This window comes from Gossypium raimondii, chromosome 5 (assembly GCF_025698545.1).
Source record: "Gossypium raimondii isolate GPD5lz chromosome 5, ASM2569854v1, whole genome shotgun sequence".
Lineage (NCBI taxonomy): Eukaryota > Viridiplantae > Streptophyta > Magnoliopsida > Malvales > Malvaceae > Gossypium > Gossypium raimondii.
The window spans coordinates 50,345,392-50,369,576 of record NC_068569.1 but is presented as its reverse complement, the minus strand read 5'-3'; the positions used below and the strand labels follow the sequence as shown (position 1 = coordinate 50,369,576).

General features: G+C 34.1%; 5 protein-coding genes across 5 annotated transcripts; 4 read left to right on the top strand and 1 right to left on the bottom strand.

Moving 5' to 3' along the window:
• Positions 1-439: 439 nt before the first annotated feature.
• LOC128041112 (uncharacterized) lies at positions 440-1,812 on the top strand. The gene is made up of 4 exons (XM_052630448.1): positions 440-744; positions 818-854; positions 1,036-1,099; positions 1,187-1,812. The coding sequence occupies exon 4, from the start codon at positions 1,219-1,221 to the stop codon at positions 1,810-1,812; it is 594 nt and encodes a 197-aa protein (XP_052486408.1). The 5' UTR covers positions 440-744; positions 818-854; positions 1,036-1,099; positions 1,187-1,218.
• Positions 1,813-1,835: 23 nt separating this feature from the next.
• LOC128040957 (disease resistance protein At4g27190-like) lies at positions 1,836-20,790 on the top strand. Its single transcript, XM_052630057.1, has 2 exons — positions 1,836-2,813; positions 20,686-20,790. The coding sequence occupies exon 1, from the start codon at positions 1,930-1,932 to the stop codon at positions 2,509-2,511; it is 582 nt and encodes a 193-aa protein (XP_052486017.1). The 5' UTR covers positions 1,836-1,929; the 3' UTR covers positions 2,512-2,813; positions 20,686-20,790.
• On the top strand, positions 5,308-6,659 carry LOC105766393 (uncharacterized). The gene is made up of 2 exons (XM_052630056.1): positions 5,308-6,047; positions 6,452-6,659. Exons 1-2 carry the CDS (start codon positions 5,325-5,327, stop codon positions 6,572-6,574), a joined length of 846 nt encoding a protein of 281 aa, XP_052486016.1. The 5' UTR covers positions 5,308-5,324; the 3' UTR covers positions 6,575-6,659.
• LOC128041111 (uncharacterized) lies at positions 18,795-19,463 on the bottom strand. The gene has a single exon (XM_052630447.1). It carries the CDS (start codon positions 19,461-19,463, stop codon positions 18,795-18,797), a length of 669 nt encoding a protein of 222 aa, XP_052486407.1.
• LOC105766389 (uncharacterized) lies at positions 19,977-24,185 on the top strand. Its single transcript, XM_012585839.2, has 5 exons — positions 19,977-20,948; positions 21,057-21,191; positions 21,944-22,723; positions 22,951-23,712; positions 24,087-24,185. Exons 1-5 carry the CDS (start codon positions 19,977-19,979, stop codon positions 24,183-24,185), a joined length of 2,748 nt encoding a protein of 915 aa, XP_012441293.2.

Below are 24,185 nucleotides of genomic sequence, written 5' to 3'. Positions count from 1 at the left end.
AATTGTTAAATGACATGTTACATCTAATGTGATATAATATTTTAAGAAATGAATATTTTAAAATAAATGTTTTAAAACCCTAGTTTTAAGGTTTTGGAAGTTTTATGAAAGTTTTATCATTCACTTTTTTTAATTTCAATTTTACTTAATTTTTGTTTTAATTTTAAAAGTTATGTAATATGATTCTATTTCTTTAAATTTTTATTTTAAATTTAGCTACATAAGATTTGATGTGTCATTTAACGATCGTAATAATAAAAGGACTTGATTGATATAGCATCGATAATTTGGAGATGTAATTAGAATAAATTGAAGTTTGGGGACCAATTTAAATTGGTAGTCATAATTTAGAGATGGTTGAAGTAATTAACTCTTTTATAATAGAGCAAACCAGGGTAAAAATATGACCCGAAGACTCCCACCTTTTTGTTAAGTTTTCTCCTATCCTGTCATGTCTTTGTTTGTCTACAAGAAAACTCAGGTTTTCGTGGCGGAGCATCGTAGGGATTCAGAGGTCATAGTGAAATAGTAAAATTTTCCCAGCGGTTGAATTTTCCAGGCAGATAAACTTCAATTTCTACTTTGTTTTTTTCCCCCTTTCTTCAAGTTCCTTCTTTTTGTATTCAGTTTTACTTACTTTTGCTAAAAACAAAACCAACCTTCAAATCCCTCCCTTTTGATTGTTTTGAAGTAAGAATATTCTGATCCCTAAGTGTAGTTTGATTTTAAAAGATCCCAAGTGAGGTAAATCTATTTATATATGCTTCATTTCTGTTTTTTATATATAAATTGAAGTTGTTCTATATTTTTCTTGAAGCAAGCAAGAGCTAAAAGACTGTTTGGATTTTGAAATGGTAAGTGGATATGTTTATTATATTTTCCAGCATTATATCTATAATATTGTTACTGTGAGGGTAAAAATATTTTGAATTCTTATTTTTATAAGTAATTAACTGTCTGTTTTAGTTATAATTATATGACATTACACTCGTATATGATTTTATTTGTTTATTAAATTTCTCATTGTGTTTTCAGCTGGACTGAGTTGAAAGAACAGCTCATTGATTCTCATAGGTTGAGTTGTCTTTCACCATCCTTGGTATGTATAAGAAGTAGTGTCTTAATCTTCAAAACACTTTTTGATTCTTTAATTTTTTTTATGGTAATTACTTATGATTCACTGCAGTGTTTATATTCTTCAATTTGAGCTTGTCAATCATGGGTTGCGGATTTTGCGAGGCTGCTCTTTCTAACACAGTTGGAACACTGGTTGTGAACTGTGTGGTGAAGCCGGTAGGACGTCAACTTGATTATGTCTGTCGCTTTCATGACAATGTTGAAAAGCTTCGAGAGAAAAAGCGTGAACTTGCAGATGCACGAAAGCGTCTACTACTTAAGATTGAGGAAGCTAAAAACCGGCTTCTACTAATTGAAGATGATGTACAGAACTTGCAATCAAGGGCAGACGAAACACTGTCTGATATGGGAACTCTGGATGAGGAAATCCAACTGAATAAGAGGTGTCTCAATTGGTGCCCTAATTGGAGTTGGAGATATCAATTAAGCAAGAAAGCAATGAAGAAAATCCAGGATATCTCTGAGCTTTTGGACAAATTTGGTCAACTTGGACCCGTCGGTTACCCTGCACCTACTGCCCTTCCCACCATAGATTTCCTATGTTCTAAGGAATTTGTGTTTTCGAAATCTTCAGAGACTGCATTTTATCAAATCATTGAAGCCTTAAAAGATGAGAATATCAACATGATTGGGTTGTGGGGATGGGAGGGTGGGCAAGACCACCCTGGCTCGTGAAGTTGGAAGTCAAGCTCAAAACTGAAATTGTTTGACAAAGTTGTGATAACGGTTGTGTCTCAAAAGCCAAATTTTGAGAAAATTGAAGATGAAATTGCACAATACATAGGCTTTGATATGAAGAATGAACAAGGAAGAAGATCCGAGCAAGAATTATGGTTAAGGCTGAAGAATGAACTGAGGATTCTTATCATCCTTGATGATATTTGGGAATCCATCAACTTAAAGGAGAAGATTGGAATTCCAATTGGGGATGATCATAAAGGCTGCAAAGTTCTTTTAACAACACGCCGTCAACAAGTATGTCAAGCTATGGATTGTCAAAACCTGGTACAACTTGGCTGTTTGAATGATGATGAAGCTAGGACTCTGTTTGAAAAGAAAGCAGGTCTAGATGACTTTTCTGATGATTCTATTAAAATCCGAGCAAATCAAATTGGCAAAAAATGCGGGGGTTTGCCTATAGCTATAGTTCCACTGGGAAGTGCCTTGAAAGGTAAAACCCATTATGAGTGGCAAGCTGCATACCGGAGACTCAAAGATCGTAGATTGACTGAAATTGAGGATGTTAATGAAGAAAATGCCTATGTATGTCTTGAGGCGAGCTTCGACTACTTGAAGAATATGGAGACAAAGACATGTTTCTTGTTGTGCTCTTTATTTCCTGAAGATGATAAGATTTATGTTGAGAATCGATGAGTCTGTAGATGCATGCAAGCAACTACTTGAAGATGTAGAATCTCTTGAATTGGGTTATGTGGAGGGTCACCCAAACCTTATTCCGAGCTTGGACTTGGGATTTAGAAAGTTGACTTCTCTAGATCTTCGAGGGTGCCAGTCTATGCAATGCTTAATTGATGCATCAAAGCAGCAAGTGCCAATCACTGCACTCTCTAATTTGAGAAAGTTATCATTAAGTCGTATGTTTCATTTGGAAGAGATGTGCAATGCTCCCCAGCCGCAAGGTTTTTTACAAAAGCTTGAAGAGGTTATAGTTTCAGGTTGTAGTGAGATGCAAGTGTTATTCCCAATTGCTGAATTGAGGAGCATAGAACAAGAAGGGCCCAGTCGTTATTTAAGCCTCCAAAGTCTGAAGATTGTTAAAATATGGAGAAGCAATAATTTGAAATATATCTTCCCAATGTCAGTTGCTAATAGCCTTGGGCAATTGCATACTTTGAAGATAGAGAGTTGCTCGCAATTGGAAGATATAATCCAAGACCGACAAGTGGCATACAAATGTCTACTCCAAAGTCTAAGGGAAGTATGTGTATCTCACTGCAATAACTTTTCTTTTCCTTATCGTCCTATGGTCAAAGATTGGGAAATTTGATTATGCTTTTCATTTTAGGTTTCGTTGATTGATTTGCCTCAATTGAAAGGAAGGGACGTGAACGACATTATGCTCACGCAATCGTCTTTGCAGAAGTTAAAAAGTGCACAATTGTCCTCAATTGACACATTTTATTATTTTGACTACGATACAAGTAAGATTTTTTTTGTTTATTATTTATTTGTTTATTTTTTCTTTAATAATTTGTTGTTTGAATAGTTGTTTAAAAGATAGATTTTATTTTATAATTTTGGTCTAAAACTAATCTAAATAACCTTTTAAACAAATTAGTTTATTATAATACCATATAATAAGATTAATAAAATTTTCAAAAAAAAAATATTATCCAAACTTTATGTTTTAGATATGTTGCAAACTATTTATCTAATACTAAATTATATTATACCTATTATGTGGGTAAACAAAAGTAAGCTATATAAAATTATATATAAGTTTTAGTTTGGTTGGTATCAATATTGTTGTGCGAATAGGAGGATGTAGGTTCGAGTGCACTCAAGCACGTGTATCTTTCTATTTAAATGTGGGAAGGAATTATGGATGATTTTAGAATTTGTATTAAAAATAAACTAGAAAAAATATATTTAATTTTTTTAAATATAGCCTTTACACAGGTGGTTTTTAATTTTGTATTAATATATGAAAATGAGTTGAAGTAATTCCCAATTGCGTTGTTACACCTGTCAAATAATTTATATGTACAGATTATGTGATATTATTTATGACTGTTTTTGTACCACATTTTTGGAGTATAATATTGATTTAAGGTAAAATAATTTTTTTTTGTAAGGAAATTAATTGATGAAATGTTAAGTTAGCTGTTGACATCTTTGAACATTTTGAAATTGAAAATTGATGATATGTTTATAGGAATTGGTGATTGGGAAGATGACAAATGCACAATTGAGCAATTTGCATTCATGTAAATATGAGGAATTGGAGCAATATCAAACGTCATCACAACATCATCCCCTACCTCTTTGCTTTCCAAATCTGATTCTACTTGATATCTTGCAATGTAAAAGCTTGAAATCTCTCTTTCCAATTATTGTTGCCCAAGGTAGCTCTAAACAACTAAACGCTACCAATTTGCAAACTCGAGGATAGAGAGGTGCTTTAGAATGGAAGAAATAATCCAAGATTCACAAGTATCAACCATAAGCTTCCAATGCCTAAGGGAAGTACAAGTCACAAAATGCAATAAGTTGAAATTTCTCTTCCCAATGTGTGTTGCTAATAGTCTTGGGCAATTGCAAACTCTGATGATAGAGAGGTGCTTTGGAATGGAAGAAATAATCCAAGACTCACAAGTATCAACCATAAGCTTCCAATGCCTAAGGGAAGTACGAGTCACAGAATGCAATAAGTTGAAATTTCTCTTCCCAATGTGTGTTGCTAATAGTCTTGGGCAATTGCAAACTCTGACGATAGAGAGTTGTTCCCAATTACAAGAAATAATCCAAGGACCAGATGAAGTGTTAATCTCAATGTCTCAAGGTCTTGCACGATTGAAAAACGTTGAGTTGATTAATTTGCCTCAATTGAAAGGAAGGGAGAGAAACTACATTGTGCTGACATCGGCATCTTTACACTTGTTAAAAGTGAGAGATTGTCCTCAATTGACACCTATTATCGTTTCAACTAATATCTGTGTAAGACCACCTTATATATATTATTTATTCAAATTTTCACCTTTTGATTTTTTCTGTATAAAATAAATAAATGCTTGTATAACTCTTTAAAAAATAGTTTTCATTGTAGAATTTTGGTCTAAAAACTAATCTAAATAAACCGTTAAGTAGTTTAGTTAATTACAATACCAATTAGTAACATAAATAACATTTCAACTGAATACTTTTATAATCTATATGAGACATTTAAGACATTTTAGTTTCTTATATATATATATATATATATATATATATATTGCAACCACTATCTAGTACTACGTAATATTATTTATGTTGTGTTTTTGCACCATATTTTTGGAGATTTTATTTTTGTGATTTTTTTTGGTAATGTATGATCTTAATTATATGTATTTGAGTTGAACAGTAAACTTTTTAAAAATTTGAATTCTTTGACTAGAAAAGATTGAAAAAGAAATCTTGTGCTTATTCTTAAATTGATGATATGTTTATAGGTATTGTACTTTTCGAAGATGATAGAAAAGAAGCAAATAAGCAACGTGACAGTCCCTGAAAGGAGAGGAGGAACATCAATTTCCAATTTTGAAGAGTTATTTGAATATCCTAGATATAATCTTTCAAGTCTGGAGAAGCTAACGTTGTCCAAACTAACTGAATTGCGGGTGATATGGAGTGGTCCCATTCAAGTTGAACACTTTCAAAATCTCACTCGATTGCAAGTCCGCAATTGCAGAAGGTTAAGATACATCTTCTCACCTACCATCGCTCGAAATTTGCCACAATTGTCGTGGTTGCATATAGCTGACTGTGAGGAATTGGAGCAAATAATTGAGAAGGATCAAACTCCGTCACAACATCATCTCCAACCTATTTGCTTCCCTAATTTTTGGTGGATTACAATCATTAACTGTGAAAACTTGAAATGTCTCTTCCCGATTCCTCTTGTTCATGGCGGCCTTCCAAAACTAAGTGGATTATGCCTTAGACAGGTCTCCAAATTAGAGCAGGTGTTTGAAGGAGATGAGACAAATCTGAATGAGGAAGAAGAGAAAGTGATACGCCTACCTCTGCTCCGCTTCTTAAAGCTTGTTGAGCTACCAAACCTCGTGAGCTTTAGTCCTGTGGGTTACCAATTTGTTTTCCCATTTTTGACGTATTTACAAGTAAAAGGTTGTCCCAACATGACCACAAGATTTAGTGTTGGTTCAGAGAAATCAGTGCATGCGAAAATGCAGGTACACTACTCTTCAAAACTCAAGTACACTACTCTTCAAAACTCAACAATAAGCTTTAAAACAGAAATTCATCCATTCAATTATTTTCTCTATGTATTCTCCCAATATTAAGCTTTAATTTCTATGCATTGATGCAATATTTTTATTTTGGCTGCCTGAGAGAAATTCTTTTTTTTTTTAATGCTTTACATGACTAAATGAAATTGCATTAACTGTAATCAGTTTGCATCAAGTGGCTGTCAATATTTCTTTCTAGATATCCTTGTTGCATTATTATTGTCAATTCACAGTTCTTGTTCTTAATATGTCATCCTTTGTCCAATTTTAGAAAACTGGCTTTGCTTTCTTCATCATCAATCATCAAAAGCAAACAGTAATAAGTGAAGGTTTAATTTGCTTTGCAGGCAAGCCAATCAGATGATGAAATTATAGTGGAAGAATCTGCTACAGCTCAAGAAACTGCATGGCCAATTGGTAGTGATATAGAATGGTGGCCTAATGGAAAATTAAGCATTGTGAATGTTTAAATTGAATGCCATTTATTTGTTACTATGTACCATTTATTCGTTAAATTGAAGACAAATTTATTGAGGTATAAGCAAAAACAAAGTATGTGAATTCTGCTCATTAATCAAAGGTTAAAAAAGATTAAAAAATAAAACTAAAATTTTATTAAATATCAACTTTATTAAAAGAAATCTTCATTTGTTTAGAAATAAATATCAACTTTATTAAAAGCACTCTTCATTTGTTGACACAAGTTTTTAAATTATTTTTGTGGTTAATAAATTCCTAAATTATTTTATAGTTAATTTTAACATATCAAAGTGCTTGATTTAAAATTATAATAAAATTATTTTAAAATTTTAAATTAATTTACATTTTATTTTATATTAATGTTAATTTAAAGAGAATAGTTTAACCATAAACTTTCCATCCATCCATAGCCATTGTGTTTGTAAAACAATTGGCTCTCAGATTCGAACTCGATTAGTGTAGATTATTTTATTGTTATTTGAGTTACTTAATTTAGCCTATAAATAAGTTCTTTTACAACCTTAGAAAATACACTCAAAAAGATTAGATCTCATAACAGTTTTGGAGAATTTTGTATTTACGTTTTGAAGGTTTTTTGTTTTCGAGTTTCGGGGTTTAGTTTTTATCTTCATCTTTTGTATTCTTCGTTTTTTTGCCATTATAGTAAAATTATATTTGTCTGTGATTTTTTTATCCTCTTTGGAAGAGTTTTTCCACTTTAAATTTATGTGTCCAATTTCTCAATTTCTTTCACTGTTTTTATTTGTTCATTACTTAATCAGGTCAGTACCCAACAGAAAATTAATGGAGCAATAAATGAATTCATTTCTATTTAAGGAGTTCATTTGAAAATTCATCATTGTGAGTGTTTAAATTGAATGTCATTTATTCGTTAGTATATACCACCTACTTTTTCTTTTCCTTGAGAGAGAAGACAAATTTTAGTGAGTTATAAGGAAAAAAGCAAAGTGAAGCATATGTTGAACTTACATGAATTCTGTTGATTAATTTGAGTTTAAAAAGAATAGTTTTTAGTTTAATAACTTATCCTCTGCACATGTATAAGATATGCTTGTCTAGAAATAACTATAAACTTTATGAAAAGTAGTAGAAAAGAAAAGGGTAGCCATATAGACTGACATAATCATTCTTCATTGTGAACTTCAACTGAATGCCATTTCTTTCTTATTAGATGAATTCTAATGGTTAATATTAAAAAGTTATTAAAGTATTACACTCTGTATACATAACCCTTAAGTTTCTATCTTATCATTTTAGCGCAACTCTAAAACATAAAAAATAAAGACACCAACTGTATATTACAATCACCTCCCTCAACCCAATGTTGGAAGTACCATTAATTAACAAGCTTAATACTCCACTAAACTCTTTGCCGATTGTGATGCGTATGTAACATAAATACATGTGATGATCTTTCCAACATATAAAAAATTCCGACACAACTTGGGTAAGGACACGTGAATGATATGTGTCCGATTCTTCCGGCATTGCTATTGGCTTTTGAAGAAGTACTGATCAAATGAAAAGCACTGGAAAAGCAAAGAAGAAAAAAACCAAAGATGCGTGAGGATAAAAGCTGAACCAGTCGCGGGAATGAAAAGAAGAAAAACGATATTTGGATTTTAATCTTATAATAACACATTAACCCAAATAAATGTGAATTAATCCATATCTTTAAAAACAAAGGATGTCTCAATTAATTAAAAAAGTTACAATTTGGCCACTAACATTTTCAAATTATTTTTTTCTTCACCCAACCATTCAATGGCTAAAAGCGACACTTTTGTAGTTAGTATAATAACAATTTCAGTCCTCAACTTTTAAATTTTTGTCAATTTAAACCTAATTCTTTATAAAAATATTTTAAAAATACAAAATTCTGTATTAAATAAGTTGAAATATTTATGTATTTTTATTTAATATTAATATAGTTATTTTATTTAATATCAATATTATTATACAAATTTAAATTTATTATTATATTTTTGAAAATATTTATGTATTTCTATATATTCCTTTGATGTTAAAAAAAATTAGAATCAAATTAAGACTATTTGTAAATTTTGAAGTTTTTTTAAAAAATTGTGACTAAATCGATATAATATGTAAAATTTGAGGGCTAAATTTATTATTATATTTCTTTTTCACACCTTCTTGTATGTCAACGTGATTTAACATATGCATTGCGGTGGTTCTGATTTGTTGGAGGAAGTGTTTTCTAGTAGCATTACTGCATTTTCGGTGGTTAAACCACGATATATGTTTGGCAACTGAGCTACACTATTATGAGTGGCATATTACCATGATTTGGTGTGATTTGGATGGATGGACTCTTGAAGTCCTAATTGGTGTGATTCGTTGGACGGAGTTGGTGTGTAGCAGATGAAGGTAGGATTTGTGTCTGCATTTATTTTGGTTTGGTATGACATATGTACTTCTGAAAACATGACATTCTGGTATGATATATTTGTAAATAAAATTATGATATTCCAAACCGAAACATGTTTCGGTTATATGATATTATGATCTGAAATATATATGTTTCTGGTAATACAACATTCTGATATTTTATTGATACATTAAACTAAAATTTTGTGATCACATTTACGTATGTGCTTGTTAAATAAAAATTACGCTTGTGGGTTGAGACACACACTGGGCTCCTAGCTCATTTGTTTGTTAAACAAAAATTATGCTTGCGGATTGGTTACCAAATAAAATATTTGTGGGTTTATGATTTAATTATTCTTGGACTGTAATATGTTTTTGGTCCTAGTTTTGGTTTTTGTTTTATTCCTCGGCATTTAATATTTTTGAGCATTAAACTACAAATCACACAAGCTAATAAGTTAGATTTCGGTTTTCAAACTAAAGCAAACTTTGAAAATTTTCTGCTTCAAGGTTAAGTAATCATTTAAGTATTTTTTGAAAATAAAATATATGGTTTGTAACGAATGATTGTTTTAATACTGGAAATGATCTGCTCACGTTAGTACTTTCAAAACATGCGATTCTAAATGTGAATTATGGGTTTTAAATAAGTGTTTTTAAACTTGACTTTTCTAACCATCAATGGGTGTTTTGCCAAAATTTTATGTTTTTGAAGCATGCATTGAGTTTGATTTGAACCGAAGCTTTGAACGAGTTGATTTAATCCCTCAGTATCTAGTCATAACTTCTAGGCCGGGTTTTCGAGTGTTACAACCCATGCGTGTTATTCTTTTTAGACTTCAATTGAATCCTCATCAGGCCCACCAAAATTTCTTCTTAACCAACTCATATCTATCTAGGCTCCAAAAATCTTCTTTGAAACCCTCCTTAAAAGTTCCTTACATACGTCTCTCCAATCGGCTGCTTGAACTGACCCAGTCACTTTCAGTCCATCCACCTGTAACCTAAGCTATAGTTGCATGCCCTCCAAAGTGATAGTACACACGCTGCATGGAAGATGAAATGTGTGCGTCTCGGGTCTCCACTTTTCCACTAATGCGTTTTCGAGTGTCAGGTCCAACTTACACCCCATGCCTATAAGGGCCACATGCGAAAATCGACATCTCTCAAGTAGGGTTCAATCAAGGGTGATGGAGGAGCAGATAGATTACGAATGTACGTCTCCAAAATTTGATATTCTTCCTATTTAGGTAAAAAATATACAAAAGATTAAATTCAAATATAACAAGAAAATAGTAAAATTAAACAACATTGAAATATAATAAAAAAATATTCTTACTATTTGCAATTGGTCAACGGAAATGTGGTTGTCATCAAAACGAATTAGAGATTTTGTCATTGCTAATTTTGAAAAACGCCGAATAATTTGTAATGGAAAAAATAATTTATGAAAATGTTTAGATAATTTTAATAAAAAAAATAAAGTTGAGAGAGAAATAAATTTTGAGTTGGAATTTAAGAGGGAATTTAGAGAAATTTGAGAGAGATTTGAGATTGAATTGGAAGAAAAATGAAATGGGGAAGGGTTATATAGGAAATAAAATGGGATTGTAGAGGGTAGGTGGGGTTCCAATGGCTAATTAAGTAGTCGTTCGAGAAAGTAGTCATTGGAGTTATTGTTGGGGGAAAAAGCTTTCAACTGTAAGTGTTTTTCTGCAAATTAGCTAAAAACGCTTATAACTAAGAGTGTTTTTGTAAAATTGGCCTACTCCCACAATTTTTTGAAAAGACTGCCTATTCTGGTAATTTTATTTTTCGGCATTTTTGGATAATTTAATCCAAAACCATAATTTTAACATTAGAATTTTGAAAGTCTCTCGTATGAGTTTAAAATTTCAAAACTCTATTTTATTTATAGTTAATTTTGAGTAAAAGAGCTTTCTATATAATAAAAATAAATAAATTTTAACAAGTATGCTTACGTTTGTCTCTAAAATTTGCAAACAAATAAATAATAGAAAATACACCTCAAATGTATAAAATGAATAAAGAAAAACCATTTTCATTTCTAATAACAAATGAAAATTAAGAAAAAGAAACTGAAGAAAAGTAGATATTTTAAATGTGAAAACAAATCAATTATTGAAACTTGATGGAAAATATATGACCAAAGACTTCCACGTTTTTCTAGGTCATCCTCTATCATTTCATGTCATGTGGGGGTCATTGGCAAACCAATCAGTACCAACTTGTTGCAAAGGAAGATTCCCCTTCCCGTGGATGTTGTGAGCAGGTATATGCATAATCCTGGAAAAGGACATTGGCAAGCTGTGAAATGGATTCTACGGTATATTCTGAAGACCGTGGATGTTGGATTACTATTCAAGCAGGATACTACACTTGGTAAAGGTGTTATCGAGTACGTTGATTCTGACTATGCCGATGATTTGGGCAAACGAAGATCAACCACTGGTTATGTGTTTACACTTGCTGGAGGACCAATAAGTTAGAAGTCTACACTGCAGTCTACAGTTGCGTTGTCAACCACAGAAGCCGAATACATGGCTGTAACAGAGGCTGTAAAGGAAGCTATTTGGTTACAAGGTATGGCTAAAACCTTGGGATTGGTTCAGGAGCATATTAACGTGTTTTGTGATAGTCAAAGTGCTATTCATCTAGCAAAGAATCAAGTCTATCATGCACGTACAAAGCATATCGATGTACGATTCCATTTTGTGCGGGAAATTATTGATGAGGGGAAAATTTCTCTTCAGAAGATTAAGACTGTAGACAATCCCACAGATATGATGACTAAGGTGGTAACAACAATCAAGTTCGAACATTGTTTGAACTTGATCAATATCCTACAAGTTTAACAGATGAAGAAGGCACTATCAAGTATTGTTGTCAAAGGCAGAAAGAAATGTGTGAAGATAAGATTATCCTAATCAAATCTTCAAGGTAGAGATTATTAGCAACCATCTTGACTTTTCAAAGATGAATGGTGTCAGAAATTTGGCACCGAAAAATCTAAGCATTTAAGGCATAGATTTTTGGGTTGAAATTTGGCTTGTGATAATTGCAATTTTGGTCTCTAATTGTATAAGGACTTTACAAGTTGATCCTTGAGCTTCAACTATAAATAGGCCTAGCTATTTCTCATTTTCTACATCCCACAAATGCCATTCTCTACTTAAGGCATTGTTCTCGCTCCTTATTTATAAATTTTCACTTGTATTTTGGAGTGAAATATATTTGGTAATGCCCGAGGACGTAGGCAAAATTTGTTGAACCTCGTTAAAATTCTAGTGTTCTTTATTGTTTATTTTGCATATTTTGCGAGTGTGATTGTAGTCATTTATTGTGCTATTAAATTACGATAGAGGGATATTCTTGCTAGGAAAGACCTGGTACTTAAGCGATCCTCGTGATCCACCTCTCTTTCCTCGGAATTGAACTTAGTGTGATTTTTTAGTATAATAATTTTACTCTTTTACACGCTTCCGCGCAACACGTAGTTTGATTTTGAAGTTCCCAAGTGAGAAAAATCTATTTATATTTGTGTTATATATTTTTGATCTCATCGATCTTTTTATGTTCTTCTTTTTCCTCCCTTTCTTCAAGTTCCTTTCTTTTGTATTCGTTTTACTTACTTTTGCTAAAGAAAAAAAAACCAACCTTCAAATCCTCCTTTTGATTGTTTTGAAGTAACAATCTTCGAGCACTAAGCGTAGTTTGATTTTAGAAGTTCCCAAGTGAGGTAAACCTATTTATATATGCTTCATTTCTGTTTTTATATATAAATTGAAGTTTTTCTATATTTTTTATCTCATCTCATCTTTTATGTTTTTCTTGAAGCAAGTAAGAGCTAAAAGACTGCTTTGGATTTTGAAATGGTAAGTGGATATGTTTATTATATTTTTCAGCATTATATCTATAATATTATTAGTGTGAGGGTTAAAATATTTTGAATTATTATTTTATCAAGAATTAGTGTCTTTTTTAGTTATAATTATATGACATTACACTCGTATATGATTTTATTTGTTTATTAAAGTTCTCATTGTGTTTTCAATGGACTCAGTTGAAAGAACAAAGACATTGATTCTCATAGGTTGAGTTGTCTTTCACCATCCTTGGTATGTATAAGAAGTAGTGTCTTAATCTTCAAAACACTTTTGATTCTTTAAATTTTTTATGGTAATTACTTATGATTCACTACGTTGTTTGAACTTGGAACATCATATTCTTCAATTTGAGGTTGTTAAGCATGGGTTATGGATTTTGTGAGGTCGCTCTTTCTAACACAGTTGGAACACCGGTTGTGGATCGTGTGGTGAAGCCGTAGGACGTCAACTTGATTATGTCCGTCGCTTTCATGACAATGTTGAAAAGCTCAGAGAGAAAAGCGTGAACTTGCGGATGCACGAGATCGTCTACTACATATGATTGAGGATGCTAAAATTCGGCTTCTACTAATTGAAAATGATGTACGAACTTGCAATCAAGGGCGCATTTAAACACCGCGGATATGGGAACTCGGAGGAGGAAATCCAACTGAATAAGAGGTGTCTCAATTGGTGTCCTAATTGGAGTTGGAGATATCAATTAAGCAAGAAAGCAATGAAGAAAATCCAGGATATCTCGAGCTTTTGGACAAATTTGGTCAACTTGGACCATCGGTTACCCCGCTCCTACCGCTGCTCCCACTATAGATTTCCTATGTTCTAAGGAATTATTATTTTCGAAATCTTCAGAGATCGCATTCTATGAAATCATTGAAGCCTTAAAAGATGAGAATATCAACATGATTGGGTTGTGGGGATGGGAGGGTGGGCAAGACCACCCGGCTCGTGAAGTTGGAAGTCAAGCTCAAAAACTGAATTTGTTTGACAAAGTTGTGATTATTTGTGTCTCAAAAGCCAAATCTTGAGAGAATTCAAGATCAAATTGCACAATACATAGGCTTTGGTATGAAGAATGAACAAGGAAGAAGATCCGAGCAAGAATTATGGGTAAGGCTGAAGAATGAACCGAGGATTCTTATCATCCTTGATGATATTTGGGAATCTATCAACTTAAAGGAGAAGATAGGAATTCCAATTGGGGATGATCATAAAGGCGCAAAGTTCTTTTAACAACACGCGTCAACAAGTATGTCGAGCTATGGATTGTCAAAACGTGGTACAACTTGACTGCTTGGATGATGATGAAGCTTGGACTCGTTTGAAAAGAAAGCGTGTCTAGATGACTTCTCCGATGATTCTATTAAAATCCTAGCAAATCAAATTGTCAAAAATGCGGGGTTTGCCTATAGCTATAGTTCCCCGGAAGTGCCTTGAAAGGTAAAACCCATCATGAGTGGCAAGTCGCATACCGAGACTCAAAGATCGTAGATTGACTAAAATTGAGGATGTTAATGACGAAAATGCCTATGTATGTCTTGAGGCGAGCTTCGGCTACTTGAAGAATATGGAGACCAAGACATGTTTCTTGTTGTGCTCTTTATTTCCTGAAGATGATGAGATTTATGTGGATAACTTGGTAGGATATGCATGGGGACTGGAGTTGTATAAAGGCATGGACTCAATTAAAGTTGTTAGAAGTGAAGTGCTTGCATCAATTGAGATCCTCAAGAACTCCGGTTTGTTGCTAGATTGCGGGGAAAGGCATGTCAAAATGCATGATGTGGTTCGCCAATTTGCTTTGTGGATAGCATCTTCGAGAAAGGAGATTTCTTTTGGGACTGTTGAAACACTCCCGATGGATGAAAGTTTCAAGCATTACACAGCAATCTCCTTCGAAACTGATCAAACGGATGAACTGCCTAAAGGAGTGGGTTTTCCATACCTCAAACTTCTTTTACTTGGTGGCAATCGTTTCATGGAAACTTCAAGCAAATTCTTTGAGGGTATGAAGGCATTACAAGTTTGTGCTTTTAAAGGTCAATTGATGATATCACTAGCTGCATTTAAGTTTAATATGAACCTTCGAACTTTGTGTTTGATTGGTTGTCGACTCTCTGACATCTCGATGCTTGGGAAGCTGAAGTCACTTCATATTCTCTCTTTAAGTGGATCTGATATTGTTGGATAAATGGCAATGGCAGTAGCAAAGAAAGCAAAAACGAATGAAAAAAAACAAAAGAAAAGAACTCAGCAAGAAAATTTGTAACTGAAAGTCATCATAATTTCATTCAAATTTTGAATATATGAAGGTTACAAAAGTATTTGACAGTTACCTACTAATTTAACTGCCCTTACTTAATACTTACTAAAAATATAGCAACTTGTATACAAAAGAAAGCTGGCATACCAGCTATTACATCAGTCAATCTTTCCTACTAACTTAGCTAACTCATTACAAAGATTTAGGCTAAGTTCCATAGGAACAAAATATTCAAAAAATAATTTTATAACTGAACCAACTCCATTTCTTTGATACAAAACAGTATAGCAGCTAAAATTGTACAATTTGCTGCTGTTGGTCTTTTGACTAATTTGTTGCTGTTGGTTCTTTGTTGCAATGCAGGCCACGGCTTCAACACTCCTCCTTGGACTGTATGCAACAAACACCAATCCTTTCCTTCAAAGCATTAAATCGGTTGGCTCCCAATGATTTAGTTAAAATGTCAGCTAGCTGAATTTCTGAGCTGCAATGAATTAAGCTAACCTCTCTCGATTGCTCAGCTTCTTTAACAAAATGGAATTTGATTTTGAAGTGTTTAGTCTTACCATGGAAGACTGGATTCTTAGCTATGGCCACAGCTGATTGATTATCCACTCTAATTTCAGTAGGCTGAATTTGACTTTCATTTAAATCACCCAAAATCTTCCTAAGCCAAATGGCTTGATTCATCTTCTTGCAATTGAGATATACTCACCTCTGCTTGTAGATTGTGCAATGATTTGTTGCTTCTTTGAACTCCAAATGAAAACACTCGATCCTAAGGTGAAAAAGTAACCTGAAGTGCTCCTCATGTCATCAACTGACCCTGCCCAATCGCTATCAGAATAGCCTAAGAGTTTCAGCTCCCTTGCCCTCCAAAACTTCACACCAAAGATCGATGGTTCCTTTGACATACCTTAACACTCTTTTAGTCGCCTTCGGATGTGCCACATTATCGCGGTGCATAAACCTTGAAAGTAGACTAACAAAGATAGACAATGTCCGGTCTAGTTGCTGTTAAATAAAGCAAACAACCAATTAAGCTTCTATATGCTCTCTCATTTACTCGATCATGCTCACTGGCACTTGATAATTTTTCCCCCAATGCAACTGGTGTAGAGACTGATTTGCATTTCGACATGCAAAATTTTTCAAGCACCTTGGAAGCAAATGTTTGTTGACTTATGAAAATACCATCACTTCCTTGTCTGATTTCCATACCAAGAAAATAGGTCATTAGACCAAGGTCAGTCATCTCAAAGACATGTTGCATCTGCTTCTTAAAGTCTTCTATCAGTTCATCTTTACAGCCAATGACTAGCAGATCATCAACATACAAGGAAACAATTAGCAAGGTTTCCTTCTGATCCTTCTTAACATAGAGTGTAGGCTCACTGACACTCTTTGTGAACCCGAGCTTTGCTAGGTAGCCATCAATCCTCTCATACCAGGCTCTTGGAGCCTGTTTTAGGCCATATAAGGCCTTTTTCAACTTGTAAACCTTATGTTCTTCACCAAGGACCTCAAAACCCTCAGGTTGCTCAATGAATATTTCTTCATTAAGAAAGCCATTTAGAAAGGCTGACTTAACATCTAAATGGTGCACCTTCCAGTGCTTTTGAGCTGCCAAAGCAAGCAGCAGTCTGATAGTGTCCAGCCTTGCAACAGGTGCAAAAGTCTCAGAAAAATCAACCCCATGCTGCTGACTATACCCTTTCACAACCAATCTGGCCTTGTGTCTGTTCAAAGTACCATCAGCATTGTTTTTAGTTCTAAAGACCCATTTTACACCAATGATTCTTCTATTTTCAGGTCTATCAACAAGCTCCCAAGTGTCATTTTTCTGAATCATTCTCAATTCAGTTTCCATAGCCTCTTGCCAGCACCTTTCTTTTGCAGCTTCTTCAAAACATGAAGGCTCTAGTAGAGTTACTGCACATCTTTCATAAATATTAGCTAATGTCCTAGTGCCTCGAACAGGTTCATCATCACAACTATCTTCAATGACTGCTTCAATGTCAACTTGCTGCAAATCAATGTCATTCTGATCTACCTCAGGCAATTTTGCTTCAATTCCATCCCATTTCCAGCTGTTTTCTTCATTGAACTTTACATCCCTGCTCACTACAACCTTCTTAGTTAGTGGATCAAAAATTCTATATCCCTTCTTTGTATTGCTGTAGCCAACAAACACCCCTGGCATGGACCTCCTGTCCAACTTGGTTCTTCTCTCCTCAGGTACCAACACATAACATAGACAACCAAATACCTTCAAATGTGTGATAGATGGTTTCTGTCCAAACCAGGCTTCAAAGGGTGTTTTACCCTTGACTGCATTAGTTGGCAGTCTATTCAACAAGTAAACAGCTGTATTCACAGCTTCAGCCCAAAAAGCATTAGGCATTTTAGCATCAAATAACAAACACCTAGCCATATTAAGGACTGTTCTGTTTTTCCTTTCACAGACACCATTTTGCTGTGGTGTGTATACAGTAGTCAATTGGTGTTGGATTCCAGCTTCATCACACAATTTTTGAAACTTCTGAGATACATACTCAGAACCATTGTCAGACCTCAAACATTTCAGTTTGCAATTTGCTTGGTTTTCAACCAAAGCTTTAAATTTGAAAAAAATCATAAACATCGACTTATTCTTTAAAAATTTACCCAATGAACCTTGAATAATCATCAATGAAGAGTACAAAGTACCTGCTACCATTTAAGGAGGTAGTCTTCATTGGTCCACGATGTCTGTATGAATAAGTCAAGCTTCCTTGTGCTCTCCATGCCTTGTTGATGGAAAGGGTAATCTGTGCATTTGCCTAGTGATGACCTCACATACAAAGACATCCTTTGGCTCAATTTTGGACATGTCATGACCAAATCCATTTTGTGCAAAGCATGTTCAAGTGAATTGTAGTTCACATGCCCCATCCTCCCTGTGCCACAAGTCTGTCTCATCAGACTGAGATGCATATGCCTTGGCTTGCAGTTGATTCACATCCACAATGAAAGTTCTGTCTTGCATAGCCACTGTAGTCAACACTTCACCAGCAGCATTTTTGATCAAACAGTTCTTGCCTTCAAAAATCAGAGAGTAGCCCTTCTCCAATAGCTGGCCAACACTTAGCAAGTTTTGGTCAATGTCAGGTACATAAAGAACCTCTGAAATGGTTTTAATACCTGACTTGGTGCTTATCAAGGCCTTGCCTTTCCCTTTTGCCTCCAGTAGCTCACCATTGCCAATTCTGACTTTGGACTTGAAGGTAGTGTCAAGCTCCTTGAATATACTCTTCTCAGAAGCCATATGGTGGGTACATCCATCGTCAATCACCAAATTTTGCTAACCTTGCTCGAGCTTGCAAAGCATGATCTTTGAAAAACATGCTCTTCGGTGCTTCAACCTCTTCTGCAGCTTGAGCTTGGCTTTGAAATTGTGGTTGTGTTTTTGACTTGCTCTTACAAACCTTTTCAATGTGGCCAAATTGCTTGCAGGCTCTGCATTGAATGTCTGGTCTATACCAGCAGATTTCTCAAGATGAGTAGTCTTCTTACAATGGATGAAGGTGGGAACTTCCTTTGACAGTTCTTTCTTCTTCTTCTCGGTCCAAGGCTTTTTGCCTTTGACATTTAAGTTTGCACTTGAGCTTTCTCGCCTCTAGCCCGAAAAAGCCCTTCATGGTGGTCCTCCTGCCTATTTGCCCTTCTCTGCTCTTGAGCATAAAGAGCATTTATAAGCTCTGTCAAAGGGATTGTTGACAAGTCCCTTGAATCTTCCAGAGAAGAAATTTTTGCTTCATACTTCTCTGGCAAGGTTGTTATGACCTTCTCAACCACTCTTTGGTCACTGAATTCCTCCCCAAGCAGCCTTATATTGTTGACAGTTGCCATGATTCTGTCAGCATACTGCTTGATGGTTTCTGAGTCCTTCATCTTGAGGTTTTCAAAATCTCTTCTCATGTTGATCAGCTGCTGTTGCCTGGTCTTGTCAGACCCCTGAAACTCCTCCTTGAGTTTGTCCCAGGCCTGCTTTGGAGTGTCACAAGCCATTATTCTTGTGAAAATAACATCAGAAACTCCACTTTGAAGGCACGACATAGCCTTGTACTTCTTGGCACAGTCTTCATTGTGCTGCCTAATCTGGGCTATAGTCGGGTTAGCTCTTAGTGGTGGTGGCTCAATGTCATTGAGAACAACATTCCACAGGTCGTGTGCCTGCAGGTATGTTCTCATTTTCACTGCCCAGATGTTGTAATTTTCTCCAGCAAAGACAGGTGGAGGAGGTGGTGTAAAACTCATTTTTCAGCAAGCAAAACAACCTCTTCTTCTTTTGTTTCAAACACAATTTGCTTAGTGACAGTGTACAACCAAGGCCCTCAAAGACTGAAAGCTCTTGATACCATTTGTTGGATAAATGGCAATGGCAGTAGTAAAGAAAGCAAAAACGAATGAAAAAAACAAAAGAAAAGAACTCAAGAAGAAAATTTGTAACTGAAAGTCATCATAATTTCATTCAAATTTTGAATATATGAAGGTTACAAGAGTATTTGTGAGTTACCTACTAATTTAAGCGCCCTTACTTAATACTTACTAAAAATATAGCAACTTGTATACAAAAGAAAGTCGGCATACCACTATTACATCGATCAATCTTTCCTACTAACTTAGCTAACTCATTACAAAGATTTAGGCTAAGTTCCATAGGAACAAAATATTCAAAAATAATTTTATAACCGAACCAACTCCATTTCTTTGATACAAAAATATAGCGACTAAAATTGTACAATTTGCTGCTGTTGGTTCTTTGTTGCAATGCAGGCCACGGCTTCAACAGATATCATTGAATTGCCCACTGAAGCTGGTGATCTAGAAAATCTAAGACTGTTGGATTTATCGTATTGCTTTGAACTACGAAGAATCACTCCTAATTTAATTCGAAGATTGTCCGATTTAGAAGAACTATACTTGCATGGTTGTAGTTCATTAAAATGGGCGACTGAGAATTCAATTAAAAAGGAAAGCTATTCCAGCCTATCAGAGTTGAATTCATTGCCAAAGTTGGTTGTAATATCATTGGATATTTCTTCTGAACATCCTCCAGATGGCTTTGTGTTTCGTAGATTATTGCGCTTTGATGTTTGCATTGGCAGAAGAGAATGGCTGTACGGAAAGAGGGACTTTGAAACTAGGCCAATCTCAAGATCTTTGAGAATCAGTAAGTCTGTAGATGCATGCAAGCAACTACTTGAAGATGTAGATTCTCTTCAATTGGCTGATGTGAAGGGTCACCCAAACCTTATTCCGAGCTTGGACTTGGTATTTAGAAAGTTGACTTCTCTAGATCTTCGATCGTGCCACTCTATGCAATGCCTAATTGATGCATCAAAGCAGCAAGTGCCAATCACTGCACTCTCTAATTTGAGAAAGTTATCATTAAGGGATATGTTTTATTTGGAAGAGATGTGCAATGCTCCCCAGCCGCAAGGTTTTTTACAAAAGCTTGAAGATGTTATAATTTCAGATTGTGATAAGATGCAAGTGTTTTTCCCGATTGCTGAATTGAGGAGCATAGAACAAGAAGTGCCCAGTCGTCATTTAAGCCTCCAAAGTCTGAAGATTGTTGAAATAGAGAGATGCTATAATTTGAAATATATCTTCCCAATGTCAGTAGCTAATAGCCTTGGGCAATTGCATACTTTGAAGATAAAGAGTTGCTCGCAGTTGGAAGATATAATCCAAGACCAACAAGTGGCATACAAATGTCTACTCCAAAGTCTAAGGGAAGTATGTGTATCTCATTGCAATAACTTGACATCTGTTTTCCTTATTGTCCTATGGTCAAAGATTGGGAAAGTTGATTATGTTTTTTTTTTTCATTTTTTTTCATTTCAGGTTTTGTTGATTGACTTGCCTCAACTGAAAATAAGGAATGTTAACGGCATTTTGCTCACACAATCGTCTTTGCAGAAGTTAGAAGTAGACAATTGTCCTCAATTGACACATTTTATTATTTTGACTACGATACAAGTAAGATTTTTCTTTTTCTTTTATATTATTTATTTATTTGTTTCTTTTTTTTGTTTAATAATTCGTTGTTTGAATAGTTGTTTAAAAGATAGATTTTATTTTATAATTTAGGTCTAAAACTAATCTAAATAACCTTTTAAACAAATTAGTTGATTATAATACCATATAATAAGATTAATAAAATTTTCAAAAAAAATATATTATCCAAACTTTATGTTTTAGACATGTTGCAAACTATTTATCCAATACTAAATTATATTATAACTATGATGTGGGTAAACAAAAATAAGGTATATAAAATTATATATAAATTTTAGTTTGGTTGGTATCGATATTGTTGTCTGAATAGGAGGATGTGATGTAGGCTTGAGCGCACTCAAGCACGTGTATCTTTCTATTTAAATGTGGGATGGAATTATGGATGATTTTAGAATTTGTATTAAAAAATAAACTAGAAAAAAATATATTTAAATTTTTTTTAAATATAGCCTTTACACAGGTGGTTTTTATTTTGTATTAATATATGAAAACGTGTTTAAGTAATTTCCAATTGCGTTGTTACACCTGTCCAATAATTTATATGCACAGATTATGTGATATTATTTATGACTGTTTTTGTACCACATTTTTGGAGTATAATATTGATTTAAGGTAAAATAATTTTTTTGTAAGGAAATTAATTGATGAAATGTTAAGTTAGTTGTTGATATCATTGAACATTTTGAAATTGAAAATTGATGATATGTTTATAGGAATTGGTGTTCCGGAAGATGACAAATGAACAATTTAGCAATTTGCAGTCATGTAAATATGAGGAATTGGAGCAATATCAAACGTCATCACAACATCATCCCCTACCTATTTGCTTTCCAAATCTGATTCGAATTGATATCTTGGAATGTGAAAGCTTGAAATCTCTCTTTCCAATTATTGTTGCCCAAGGTAGTTCTAAAAACCTAAATGCGCCCAATTTGCAAACTCTGAGGATAGAGAGTTGCTTTGGAATGGAAGAAATAATCCAAGACTCACAAGTATCAACCATAAGCTTCCAATGCCTAAGGGAAGTACAAGTCACAGAATGCAATAAATTGAAATTTCTCTTCCCAATTTGTGTTGCTAATAGTCTTGGGAAATTGCAAACTTTGAAGATAGAGAGGTGCTTTGGAATGGAAGAAATAATCCAAGACTCACAAGTATCAACCATAAGCTTCCAATGCCTAAGAGAAGTACAAGTCACAGAATGCAATAAGTTGAAATTTCTCTTCCCAACATGTGTTGCTAATAGTCTTGGGCAATTGCAAACTCTGAGGATAAAGAGCTGTTCCCAATTGCAAGTAATAATCCCAGGACCAGAAGTGTTAATCTCAATGTCTCAAGGTCTTGCACGATTGAATAAAGTTGAGTTGATTAATTTGCCTCAATTGAAAGGAAGGGATAGAAATGACATTGTGCTGACATCGCCATCTTTATACGTGTTATTTGTGAGAGATTGTCCTCAATTGACACCTTTTATCGTTCCAACTAATATACAAGTAAGACCTTATATATAATATATATTGCAAACACTATCAAGTACTACGTAATATTATTTATGCTGTGTTTTTGCACCATATTTTTTGGAGTTTTTTCTTTTTTTCTTTTTTGTAATTTATGATTATTTGAGTTGAACAGTAAAATTTTTAAAAATTTGAATTCTTTGACTATAAAAGATTGAAAAAGAAATCTTGTGCTTATTCTTAAATTGATGATATGTTTATAGGAATTGTCCTTCTCGGAGATGACAGAAAAGAAGCAAATAAGCAACGTGACAGTCCCTGAAAGGAGAGGAGGGACATCAACATGTACGGAATATTTAACAATTTCCAATTTTGAAGAGTTATTTGAATATTCTGAATATAATCTTTCAAGTCTAAAGATCCTGACATTGTCCAAACTAACTGAATTGCGGGTGATATGGAGGGGTCCCATCCAAGTTGAACACTTTCAAAATCTCACTCAATTGACAGTCAATGATTGCAGAAGGTTAAGATACATCTTCTCACTTACCATCGCTCAAAATTTGCCACAATTGTGGAGGTTGCATATATCTACCTGTGAGGAATTGGAGCAAATAATTGAGAAGGATCAAACTCCATCACAACATCATCTCCAACCTAGTTGCTTCCCTAATTTGAGTTATATTTCAATAATTGATTGTGAAAACTTGAAATGTCTCTTCCCCATTACTCTTGCTCATGGCAGCCTTCTAAACCTAAAAGGATTATGCCTTTCTATGGTCTCCAAATTAGAGCAGGTGTTTGAAGGAGATGAGGGAAATGTGAGTAAGGACGAAGAGAGAGTGATACACCTACCTCAGCTCCACTCCTTAAGGCTTGATGATCTACCAAACCTCGTGAGCTTCAGTCCTGTGGGTTATCATTTTATTTTCCCATTTTTGACGGATTTACAAGTAAAAGGTTGTCCCAACATAACCACAATATTTAGTGTTGATTCAGAGGTATCAGTGCATGCCAAAACACAGGTACACTACTCTTCCAAACTCAACAATAAGCTTTAAAACAGAAATTTATCCATTCAATTATTTTCTCTATGTATTCTCCCAATACTAAGCTTTAATTTCTATGCATTAATGCAATATTTTTATTTTGGCTGCCTGAGAGAAATTCTTTTTTTTAATGCTTTAAATGACTAAATGAAAATGCATCAACTGTAATCGGTTTCTGTTGGCTGTCAATATTTCTTTCTAGATATCATTGTTGCATTATTATTTTCAATTCACAGTTGTTGTTCTTAATATGTCATCCTTTGTCCAATTTTGGAAAACTGGCTTTGCTTTCTTCATCATCAATCATCAAAAACAAACAATAATAAGTGAAGGTTTAATTTGCTTTGCAGGAATCAGTTGATGAAATTATAGTGAAAGAATCTGCTATAGCTCAAGAAACTGCATGGCCAATTCGTAGTGATATATGGTGGACCAAAGAGGAATTTTAA

Excerpts from the sequence above, each read along its gene's own strand:
- LOC105766393 (XM_052630056.1), top strand. The coding sequence starts at position 5,325 with ATGATAGAAAAGAAGCAAATAAGCAACGTGACAGTCCCTGAAAGGAGA. Across the intron at positions 6,048-6,451 it reads CAGTGCATGCGAAAATGCAG|GCAAGCCAATCAGATGATGA; the intron begins GTACACTACTCT and ends TTTGCTTTGCAG.
- LOC128041111 (XM_052630447.1), bottom strand. The coding sequence starts at position 19,463 with ATGAGTTTTACACCACCTCCTCCACCTGTCTTTGCTGGAGAAAATTAC.
- LOC128041112 (XM_052630448.1), top strand. The coding sequence starts at position 1,219 with ATGGGTTGCGGATTTTGCGAGGCTGCTCTTTCTAACACAGTTGGAACA.
- LOC128040957 (XM_052630057.1), top strand. The coding sequence starts at position 1,930 with ATGAAGAATGAACAAGGAAGAAGATCCGAGCAAGAATTATGGTTAAGG.
- LOC105766389 (XM_012585839.2), top strand. The coding sequence starts at position 19,977 with ATGCAGGCCACGGCTTCAACAGATATCATTGAATTGCCCACTGAAGCT. Across the intron at positions 20,949-21,056 it reads TACTCCAAAGTCTAAGGGAA|GTTTTGTTGATTGACTTGCC; the intron begins GTATGTGTATCT and ends TTTTCATTTCAG. Across the intron at positions 22,724-22,950 it reads TCGTTCCAACTAATATACAA|GAATTGTCCTTCTCGGAGAT; the intron begins GTAAGACCTTAT and ends ATATGTTTATAG.